This window comes from Rasamsonia byssochlamydoides (assembly GCF_041956645.1).
Source record: "Rasamsonia byssochlamydoides strain NRRL 3658 unplaced genomic scaffold VTN77scaffold_48, whole genome shotgun sequence".
NCBI lineage: Eukaryota > Fungi > Ascomycota > Eurotiomycetes > Eurotiales > Trichocomaceae > Rasamsonia > Rasamsonia byssochlamydoides.
The window spans coordinates 36,990-47,821 of NW_027192431.1; the positions used below are offsets into that span (position 1 = coordinate 36,990).

The 10,832-nt window shown below is 48.0% G+C and overlaps 6 protein-coding genes across 6 annotated transcripts; 2 read left to right on the plus strand and 4 right to left on the minus strand.

The window, feature by feature from the left end:
- Nucleotides 1–650: 650 nt before the first annotated feature.
- On the minus strand, nucleotides 651–1,823 carry VTN77DRAFT_6238 (uncharacterized protein; the record flags this gene model as incomplete). Its single annotated transcript, XM_069422494.1, has 2 exons — nucleotides 651–793; nucleotides 848–1,823. The coding sequence occupies 2 exons, from the start codon at nucleotides 1,821–1,823 to the stop codon at nucleotides 651–653; spliced, it is 1,119 nt and encodes a 372-aa protein (XP_069276200.1).
- Nucleotides 1,824–2,890: 1,067 nt separating this feature from the next.
- VTN77DRAFT_6239 (uncharacterized protein) lies at nucleotides 2,891–4,878 on the plus strand (the record flags this gene model as incomplete). The annotated part of the gene is made up of 4 exons (XM_069422495.1): nucleotides 2,891–3,449; nucleotides 3,527–3,649; nucleotides 3,705–3,963; nucleotides 4,047–4,878. 4 exons carry the CDS (start codon nucleotides 2,891–2,893, stop codon nucleotides 4,876–4,878), a joined length of 1,773 nt encoding a protein of 590 aa, XP_069276201.1.
- A 95-nt stretch (nucleotides 4,879–4,973) lies between these two features.
- VTN77DRAFT_6240 (uncharacterized protein) lies at nucleotides 4,974–6,672 on the minus strand (the record flags this gene model as incomplete). Its single annotated transcript, XM_069422497.1, has 3 exons — nucleotides 4,974–5,827; nucleotides 5,881–6,497; nucleotides 6,572–6,672. The coding sequence occupies 3 exons, from the start codon at nucleotides 6,670–6,672 to the stop codon at nucleotides 4,974–4,976; spliced, it is 1,572 nt and encodes a 523-aa protein (XP_069276202.1).
- A 329-nt stretch (nucleotides 6,673–7,001) lies between these two features.
- Nucleotides 7,002–7,650, minus strand: VTN77DRAFT_6241 (uncharacterized protein; the record flags this gene model as incomplete). Its single annotated transcript, XM_069422498.1, has 2 exons — nucleotides 7,002–7,323; nucleotides 7,397–7,650. 2 exons carry the CDS (start codon nucleotides 7,648–7,650, stop codon nucleotides 7,002–7,004), a joined length of 576 nt encoding a protein of 191 aa, XP_069276203.1.
- Nucleotides 7,651–8,429: 779 nt separating this feature from the next.
- Nucleotides 8,430–8,762, plus strand: VTN77DRAFT_6242 (uncharacterized protein; the record flags this gene model as incomplete). Its single annotated transcript, XM_069422499.1, has 2 exons — nucleotides 8,430–8,501; nucleotides 8,598–8,762. The coding sequence occupies 2 exons, from the start codon at nucleotides 8,430–8,432 to the stop codon at nucleotides 8,760–8,762; spliced, it is 237 nt and encodes a 78-aa protein (XP_069276204.1).
- Nucleotides 8,763–9,451: 689 nt separating this feature from the next.
- On the minus strand, nucleotides 9,452–10,192 carry VTN77DRAFT_6243 (uncharacterized protein; the record flags this gene model as incomplete). Its single annotated transcript, XM_069422500.1, has 2 exons — nucleotides 9,452–9,846; nucleotides 9,913–10,192. The coding sequence occupies 2 exons, from the start codon at nucleotides 10,190–10,192 to the stop codon at nucleotides 9,452–9,454; spliced, it is 675 nt and encodes a 224-aa protein (XP_069276205.1).
- Nucleotides 10,193–10,832: the final 640 nt, after the last annotated feature.

A 10,832-nucleotide genomic window follows, 5' to 3' on the forward strand; every position in this document is an offset into this window, starting at 1 on the left:
TTGTACTATTGGTAACCATTAATCTATTGTAATGTTCAGTTACAACAAGGAATATATGCGTTATGTCTATCAACGTCAGACATATCTTATTTTTTGAGAAAATACCAGTCACAATGTCAGAGAGGCGATTAGGTTTTTCCGCAAGGTTCGTGTATTGTCCTAGACAACTTTAAATAAATTGTTTAATTTAGATAGCCAGGTAGTTAAATTGGATTGTGGCTTGGGTCTAGACAATGAAACACCTTCCTTTTTCCTTCATAAGTAATGTTACAATCTAATAATGACGTCAGAAGGAGAAATACACATGAGAATTTCACCTCGCCGTCAGATGAGCTCGACGGAGAGTGATTGAAACCTTTTGTGTTTGCATGGTTCTATGGACTCCTTGATCCCATGGTCCCTGAGAATGTAAATGGCCAGCGCCTAGGCTGGGCATGGATTGCATTGTATGGGTCCAGTTAGGTCGCAAACTAGATATGGGTCAGTGTTGGTACTCCAGCAAGAACGTAGGCAATATGCAATCGTCAGAATTAGAATACTGGTATATCAATACAGTGCTGTTTCTTAGCTAAAACCCCCTCCACACCTCTATTTCCTTCAAGCTTAAGTCTAATGGTAAGTTCAATGACCAACCCCCTAGTACTTTGTCGTCATTTCCAGACCTCATGTACCCGGCGGCCTAAGTCTTTCATGGCCTGTAAGAACGCCTTTCGGTGGCTGACCACATCTTCATCCTCTACCACGCGTTGACCGCGCCATACGTGGAAAATGGACCGGGATCGGGTTACTCTCTCTGTCCTGGCTGTTAGTGGGGAAGAGTTGGGAGAGGTTATCTTTTTCTACATACCAGCTGCCGCAATAGCCACCTTCTCCTGGATCTTTTCCCAGTCCAATCCAGATTCTACCAGTGCAATCGCCAGATAATGCCAGGGTTTAGAGTACGAGAAACCCGCTCCTGCAATGGGTTCATCGAGGACACTTTGGGTCCGGAGTAAGCCCAAAACCTGCGACCGGAGCTCTTGTCTTGCAGCTTGTTTTGCAGCTTCCTCTGCTTTTGCCTGTTGGCGTTCATTTTGATACCAGCACTCAACGTTGAATTCAAAGATACTAGGGAACTTCAGCCCCATGCGCTCCCTGACGTCATCCGCCTCATGCATGGCCCCCAATCGATTTGTGACACAATTATAGAGCCAGTCAATCCCTTCCGCATCAAACTCCTTGGTGCCGTCACGTATTGCCCGCAGCTTCTGATGGAGGGCCAGATTTGGTGCAAGCTCATCGAGCCCCGGATTTGATGCAAGATACCCCCGAGCCAGATCCTTGAGCTGCCTCCGTTTCCGCAGGGTTCCGGTCTTCCAGATCGCCCCTGGCGACGGACTGCCGGAATCCGGACTGCGAACCCCCGGAGGTGGAATGACCCGGAGAGCCTCCCAGCGGTCCTTGTATGAGATGAGCGGTAGGCCTAAACGGCACCGATATGCAGTTTCCCACTCATCATCCTGCGCGGAAAAATGGATTTGCTGGTGTTCTCCAAAAGAATCGATCCGGGTCAATGTATCAAATATAGAATAGGCCAATTGGATATATGTGGGGTGGTCCTGGACCTCCTGCTCCTCGAGCGCTGATTCGATGGAGATCAGGGACTGCAGAATGGCGCTGGCAACCATACTACCACTGGCACGTCCAATGCTTCGGCTGAGTGGCCATGAGCGAGTCTCCTCTTTGAGACCTGCTCCGGCAATACCAGTGCTATTAAGCAGTGGTTTGCCACTGTTCTTGAGGTCAGGACACACCAGCCAACCCCCAGAGAAACACGAGGTCATAAAGAGAGTAACAAAGGCGTTTTGAGGGAGCAGTCGTCCAACCTGGCTTATATGCAGTTTAGGGGCATGTTTAGGATCCCCGTTTCCCCCAACTAGCACACCATAAGTCTTTGGATCACCATGACCAAAGACCAGAATAAGCAGATGCTCCTGTGCGTCTGCTGCCAACCGGGCCTGTTCTCTCAGTGTACTTAGAAACCGCTCTAGGAGGGCTTCCCGTGGCACAACCCGCAGGTTACCCGACTGGGTAATCTGTGAGAGTCTCTGCCGGTCGAGTACAATCCGCCTCTCCTTACATGGGTCTCCATGGGCATACTCGGTGTATTTGTTGACCAGTGTTTCGGGGCTTTCGCAGGTTAGCCAGCACTGGGCAGAGGATTGATGGTAATATAGCTTCCTGAGAGACCTCTGTTGAATCTTCAACTTCCGGCAGTCTCATCGCTATGGGGAAGAATAGACGTAGCAGCCCCTGGAAAGGGAAAGAAATCTAGCGCCAAAATGAGGACCATCCTGGCCAGGTACAGAGACGAATAAAAACCCAATGGAAGGGTACCGAGCGACGTCAAAAAATTACATTTGAAATGTAAATCTATATTGACTCTAATTGGCTTGTTCGTATTCACCTGCCAAAAGGGGACTAGAGGTGGGTCTCCACTTTCCAAGGCAATGGCCAATCGATAACAACGTATCTGGATGCACATATGCGAGGATATCGTATTCGACTATTCACATTTAGTAACGATTTCCAGAAAATAAGTTGGTCCTTAAGGCTGTGTTATGTTACCAAATGCGAGAATCATCACACCAACCGGGTTGGACAGAATGGATACATATTGAGAGACGAAAATGCGATCCAGCGAATGGGAGATCGTTCAGCGTTGCTTGGAAAGACCCGCGAAGACATGAAGTTGAGAAAAGGGGATGCATGGATGCTAGGCAACGATCAAAAGATGCAGAGATAAATAGATTCCTACCTTTGGCTTGTATCAGCTACTCTCTATCAGTATCCATTCGTTTTTCATTTATTCTTCCTGTGGTCATTGCATCTGGACTCGTCGTCAACCAAAATGGTGCTTCCGAATACAGCTGTTATTTTGAAACTCTGCCTCACATGGCTAATGGTCGTTGGCTTCTCCACCGCTGAGCCATATCCATTACTGGGCCCAATATATCCTGCCCCCATCAACCTCCCGGCGGAGGCAGCTATTCAATCAGCAGCGGCAAACCTATCCAAAGAATTGAACCTAGCCCTCACCCTCGGTCAAAGCCCCTTGGGCAATATCACCGCCAACTCCACGTCCCTGTCCGTGTTCATTGTGTCAGCAGCAGACGATAGAACCTTATTCGACTTCAATTTTGGGTCCCCTGACCTGAATACCACAGGAACCACGAACGTGACAGCGGACTTGGTATATCGGATCGGTAGCATCTCAAAACTGTTCACAGTTTATGCACTTTTGTTAAATGCGGGTGGCTTTGAGAGATGGGACGACCCCGTGACGAAATATATTCCAGAATTGCGGAGTGCTGCAGCAGACTTTCACGACAATCCAGTTGATCGGGTTGATTGGGATAGTGTGACTCTTGGAGCCTTGGCTTCCCAGTTGTCTGGCATTGGAAGAGATTGTACGTTCCGATGTGGCATTGGCCCGATATTAGTAAATATCATTTCGCTAACGTGTTCCTGTTTCCACGCCGGCCAGACAACAATGCAGACCTCACAAGTCAGAATCTCCCACTTCAGCAGATGGGATTGCCTCCCATACCATCGTCTGATGTACCCACCTGCGCTGGTAATGATAGCCTTCCACCTTGTAGTCGAAAACGTGAGTTTCTCGCCTTCTACGGACTTTCTGTCATTGTCCGGTCCTAATAATGCAGAATTCTTCGATGGATTCACCAAACGTCATCCTGTCTTCGCTTCAGAGACGGCCTCTACCTACTCAAACTCTGCTTTCCGAATTCTTGGTTACGTTCTCGAAGCCATAACGGGACAGTCATATGAGGAGGTGGTCGATCAGTCTATCATCAAGCCCCTGGATTTGACGGGTACAAGTGTTTTCCTGCCTACCAACACGTCTCTGGGAGTCATCCCATTGGGAGACAGCGGATTCTTTCGGGATTTTGGCGATGAGGCTGCGTATGTTCATGCGACCAATCCCTCTCTGGTCTTTACTACTTAATTAACCAAATGCTAATGCCATATTTTTGAATAATGCACAGAACTGGTGGCATCTACTCCTCCACCCGCGACCTCGCTACCCTTGATTCCGCCATCTTGAAGAATAAGTATCTTTCGTCTCTCGAGACGAGACGCTGGCTGAAACCAATATCACATACGTCCGCATTAACGTTCTCCGTCGGCGGCCCGTGGGAGATATGGCGTACGCGCAGCAACATCGTGGATGGTCATGTGGTAGATCTGTACACAAAGTCCGGAAGCACGGAGTCATACAGCTCGCTCGTGATTCTGCTACCTGACTACGACGTCGCCATCTCAATCCTTGCCGCCGGACCGGCAGGGAATGTGGTCAACATCGCGGCTGATATGGCCGTGCAGACTTTCCTTCCGGTCTTGGAGCAGGCTGCCAAGCAGCAGGGGTGTAAGAAGTTTTGCGGCAGATACGTCAGTCGAGATGCATCACGGAATTCCTCACTTACTATATCCATCGATGATGGGCCGGGCCTCTTGATTCAGGAGTGGATCAGCAATGGGGTCGATATACACGCTGCCGCCCAGCAATATGCCACCGCCACCGGAGGAGGACTGGTCAAGTCGATTCGGTTGTATCAGACGGATCTTTCTCAACAGTCGCGCAAGCGCAATGAGACCACCGTTGTCGCTTATCGAGCAATATTCGAGACGGAAACCGTGAGCACGGGACCTGGTCAGCCACCGCGAATCTTCAACCCTGACATTGCTACGTGGGGCACGGTTGATCAGCTCATGTATGGAGATATCGCCTTGGATGACTTTGATTTTTATGTCGATGGGAATGAATCCGCTACGGCGATCAAGCCACGCGCTCTGAGAGAGGTTTTCTATAAGCAGTAAAGTATAACTAATAGGTATCTAGCAACACATAATTCAGATAATCGTCATTCATCAAATTTAAGCCTTACTTAGATGACAATTGTTCGAGAAAAACATCACCAGCGGATAACCTCAATCAAATCATCCCACTCCCCATCCAATCCATTCAGCCGTCGACGAAAACAAACGTGTACCTGACGTCGTCTATGATCGATATCCAGATCCGCCGAGTGCACACGTCGAAATTCCGGAATATCTCCCCCCATTCTTGTATCTCCTTCCTCCTCAAGAAACCTGACCCGTCTCGCAATCGCTACCATAATACATCCGTACCAAACCCCTTCCGTGAGAGGCGCAAATTCCAGCATTTCAATGGCTTTCTGTCGAATAGTGGGATCTCGACACTTGATAGCTGTAAAGTACAACGGATAAATAACGCCCATCTCCATAGAGAATGTTTCTCTATCCCGTTGTTTCGGTATATCGTCTTTTGCGGTCGATAACAGCGTCCAGGCTAGACTGACAATGGTGCCGAACTGCTCTTTGAAGCGGTCATAGATACACTCTTCCACGTAGAGACATGTGGCCATCGCAATTACCGCGATGTAATAGTTTATCTGCAGCAGTGCAAGCCGCCTCGGCTGCCAATCTTCGTCCATGATCTCCAGGGAAAGAGTTATGCAGGCGGTGTGCCATTGATGAAGCGTCTTCTCTAACGACTGCGCCTCGAGGAGTAGTTCCAATGGGACAGATCCGACCTCTCGATAGCGATAGTCATCCGATCTGGAGGTCTGGAAGCGGTAGACCCTGTTGAGCACTTGATATAGTTTGGTTTCCGCCTCATCGAGATTTTGGAATGTTTGGGGGATTTCTGATGATCCGAGATTTTTCAGGGCTGGAGGTCGCCTGCCCATATATAGAGATGCATGTAAGTCGAGTCTGATGAATGTCGACTCGAGGTCTGGGTCAACTGAAGTAAACATAAGCCAGTGGCCATGTTAGATCCACGCTCAGGTTACATACCATTGCCCTGTTGAGACTCGAGTATCTTCAAGCAGTGCTCCAAATGCAGCAACGCAAGCGTATGATCCTCCAACATGACCTCAAACCAGATACACAGCAATGAACCCAATAACACAACTGTCTGCGCGCAATTATCCTGGCTTTTTGCCACAGCCTGTAGTGACGAAAGACACTTTCCATACTGCGATAACGCCAACATCTTCTCAGGATGTTTACTGTGAGATGACGCCGCCCCCGCACCAAGGTCTTGCCTCGACGCAACCAACGCGGTCACTGCGAGAGCAGCCTGGTAAACCGCCTTCTCCTCTTGAATCGCCTGGAGGAGCAATGAGCCCCAAATAGGGTACGGTGTATAACCAGAAACCTTAGGGATGAGCTTCGTACAGAAGAGACCGATATAATGTCGTTCCTGCTCCGTATCGTATTTGATGATGGGTGGTCGGAAAGCACTGAGAGTCAATGGCTGGGTGAAGACCACTTTCTCAAACCCCCTTTTCGTGTCGGGGCCATCTCCATCGTTTTTCGAAGAAGCTGGAGAGGGACCCTCGCATAATCGGCCTGTACTGGAGCACCGTCGGCAGACTGGCCAGGTCTCATCGCAGCGAACTCTACGGACTCTAAATTATATGATAACATTAATAACAAAGAAATCCCGTTATTGTCAACACGTAGAGCTCGAAGAAGTACATACTTGCAAGTCCTACATCCTGTGCGCGACTTGGTATGTTTCCGCCGAGGGATGATCTGTCGCGTATACGACATCGGACTCCCGAAAGGGTCTAAGTTGAACATGTCGCGTGTTTACTTCAATGCATAAAAATTGCATTGGCTCAATTAAAAGAAGAGTAGATGCCGATTAATTCAGAAAGGTTTTATTTGATTTTCAGATTTGACTTCAGTTTTAATGTATGAGATGGGGTTATTATTGTTTCTGCCTAATCGCCCTAATCTTCCAAATCGGGCAAAGAGTGAGAACCGCGCCCCAATCGTTATTCATGTCCTTTAACGTAGCCCAGAGAGAAACATGAAATATTAATTAATATATTAATTAAATATTTTAATCAAACAGCGATAACATTTACTCTCTTTGAACTTTGTGGGAAAGGTAAGAAATAAAAGTGTCATGCCATTCCATCGTCTGTGATAGGAGAAGGCACAGACTTTCTCCACTCTTCATGCAAGTCGCGGACATCTTGGAACTTCAGTCTCATATCCTTTCCTGAATACTCCACCGGATCATCGGGCCGTGTCGAATCAATCCACGCGTTCATAATATCGTCGCAGCCTTCCAGGATCTCGCGCTTAAGCTCAGCCGTTGCTTCGGTTCGGTATCGCAAGCAGACTCTGTCCCTCAGGTTAAAGAGGAGCGTTATTTCGGCCGGGGCGTTAGCGAGCCGCTCTTGCAAGCGGCTGTAGTCGATCAGGAAACGGTTGTAGAAACTTCTGCGAAGCAACCAGTGAAACTCCATGTCCGGTGGTATCCTATGGATTAACTTTATAGCGCTGACGATATTACTTCATCTCTTGATCGGCCTTATTGACACTTTCTTCTTCCCCTTCGATCTCGTCATCGGAGTCCGGGAAGAACATCAATTTAAATAGTCTGAATACGTTTTCGATATGGGTCATCCGGTCTTCCACTGAACTAAATCGATTCTCAAACTTGTCTTCCATCTCAGCGATCTTGCGATCTTTGTTATCAAGATCCTCTCGTAGGTACCGAGTTTCCCTCCGGAGCCTGTAAACAAGAGCGGGTGTGAACCCTTCCATTCTTTCGTCCAGATAAGGCTGGATTTTCAGTTCCAGAGTCATCCTGAATAAGCTAGAGTTTGATGAAGTCTTTGGTAGTAGGCAGTAAGTCAGGGGGTTTGGAATCGCAAAAGGACTCCAGAATGGGTGATATGATGAAATATATCTGTCTGGGTCCTGAGTAGTTTCGACCACACCACTGGTCCAGACAAATAAGGGATTGTGTCCGGAGTTCTTTGTGTACATGGGAGTTCCAAGATTGTGCTTTTCATTGAATCCCCCGACTAGTCTGTGGTGATCTTCAAAGACTTGATTTGGTAGTAACTAAAAAGATAACAAAGCACTTCATCACGGGGTCGATGGTTCTTTGTTCGTTCTTTATCTTACAGTTCGGCATACACATTCGAAGAGAGAGCTAACAATATTCCAGTACCGGTAGGCCTTCGTCTCCTTTTTTGTATGCGTCAAATTTTAGAACCGGTCTTGTGTTCGGGTTTACACGCCAAGATCTTTTCATAAAAGAAAAGGTAAATGTGCTTGTAATTTGTGTGCTCACTGACATGAGCACTATGATAAGACACAGGGTAGAAGAGCATCGTAGTATGCTTCTGCTATGACACGAGAATAAAAGGGGAAAAATGCACAGTTAAGAATGTTTGTTAAAAAGGTGTTCGGCTATGATTCTTGCTTAATTGGCCTATCTTGCCATCGTTGAAGTCATTCGTCCACATGAACCCAAAGAAAGTCAGAGTGGAGAGCATTGCTGTGATGCATTTACGGGTAACAGCGATGATTCACCAATGGTGCAAATTTCGGGCAACTTGCAGGACATGGAAGCAAGAGATTCAGGCCGTCACCGCCCCCTCTCTCTTGTGAGCATTCTAGGTTAAGCACAAGCTCGACATATACTTGGGTTTGTCTGCTCCAACGGAACCAATCGATTGTTTCTGACAATACTCCGTATATAGTCGGTACGGGTAGGACGCCATGCCCGATCGGGACGGGCACGGAAGCGCCAAACCGGATCGGGTTCCGCTAAACCTGACACGGACACGCTAAACCCGAACGGAGGGGGGACGCGGGAACCGGCGGCGGCGGCCCAAATGGAAATATTACTCAAAAGTTATTTATAGGATAAGCCTTAATAGCTCCTTAAGAGCCATAATAGTAGATACCTAAAAATGAATATAAAATTAGCTATAATTTTGTAGATAAGATATTAGAATAGTAACTTATAGATTAGAAACTTAGTCAATGTTTCTTAACAACAGAGATTATACAGGACTGTAGCTGCAAAATATTTAGCCTCGTTCATGCGGGTAAGCACAAACCTAATTGGATTGGATTTCATTTCGCAAAGAGAGATTGACTTTCGTCTCCCCAGATCGTATATATTTCTCAGCCCTTGTCCTGACCAACCCAAACATGCTGAAGTGACCACTTTTGCATTTCTATACAGCAATTGGAAGGCAAGTGAACACATGACTGCGCCATAGAAGAAACTGCCAGTCTGGCATCCGTGCCATGGTAATGGTATATAAGATTATCCGACAATAGAGGTATTTGCAGAATACCTCGTTGCAATTGTATTCATAGTCGTCAGAATGTGTAGACAGAGTAGGAGAGTGCATGTATCACGTCTTGACCAAAAGTAATGAGACGTACAGTATGGGTGAAGGTGAGAGGAGAAGATGATCCGGGAAAAAAAAGTAGTCAGAGCAGAGAGAACCGAGCAAAGACAACCAACAAGGTATCATCGCATAACCCCATTCACTTGATGATAGAATAGACAAGGGATGCACATAGATGTTTGTCATGTCATCTACCGTACCACATTCTGCAGAGCACTCTCCATCCACAGCTTAGCATACTGCTGGTGCAGCCACTCGATATGCGGCGGCATCGGCTTGCCCTGCGCCTTGCCCAGACCCTGGAAGAAAACGCTCTTGAGCTGGAACTCGGCGACGCCCTCGTCAGGCTTGACGGCAGCAGCCATCTCGAATAGGCCGTCCACGGGGCGGACGTCGCGTTTCAGCGGGGAGTCGCCACATCGCACGACGATGCGGTCGTTAGTGTGCTCAATCACCTCGAAGTGGTCGGTGATCTGGGTGCCAACAGGGTAGGTCGAGGTGCGCAGGTCGTGCGTCGACCAGAGCTGGTGCTCCGTCTGGGGGCCTCGGTACTTGCGGGAAAGATAGGCGCGTTGGAAGGAGTAGCCTGGGACGACGTATTAGCCAAGCCAATGCCTTGTATACCATCGTCTACTCAAACCCGGATTCTCACCTAACCCTCCCCAGACTCCCGCACAAAACGCCTCGACCAGCTTCCCCTTCTTCTCCAGCAGCTTGGGATCGATCTGCGACAGCGGCACGGTGCGCACGCAGACGTCATGGAGGGGTGGGTTCTGCTCCGGGTTGTACTTGCGATACCAGGCCGACTGGAACAGGGCGTCGGTCGTCGGGAGCGGCTCGACCCTGGAGTTGCGCGTCCAGACAAAGAAGGCGCCCACGGTCGCGACGCCGCCGTAGGTGGTCAGCTTGACGAGGCGAGTAATCAGGCCCATGGCGACGCTTGGCTGGGTAGAGTTGAATGAATGGATGGGATGGAGAGAGGAAGAGATGAGAGCGAGGCCGTGTGTGCAGTCACGTCCGGGACTCGCCAAGATCCGCAACCGGCAATCGGCGATCCTCCGATGGTGGATCGATTGGATAGAATATTATTGCAAGGGATTTCATCCAGGATATTGAAATATCTATATTTTACTATAGTTTACTCCTTCTATATTTATTGATTACCACTCTGTATATTCTTTGAGTTCATAGAACAACCATGTCACCCCGTAACCATGGATATCTCTAGCCCCACTTCATCCGGAGACTTATCCGAACGGACAGATGGAGCGGTATGGAGTACCATCGAGTGTAATTCTTGTACGAGTCATAAGGCTAGTGATTCTTGTAAATTGAGCATTAATGTTTCATTCAAGTATAACCAGTTTAGCTAAAAGATACCATGATAGTGCAGCAGTTGTGTGTTGGAAATTTCTTCAATATCGGCACACGGAAAGATACATATATGGAGTTAGATGCAACTGCTATCAGCGGACGAAGTAAATTCCTGCGCAACCTAGCCCTCTGCTCTTCTACACCAAAAAATATTAAAAATTACTGTCATTCTACAAAATATCAACTGGATTCCCCCCC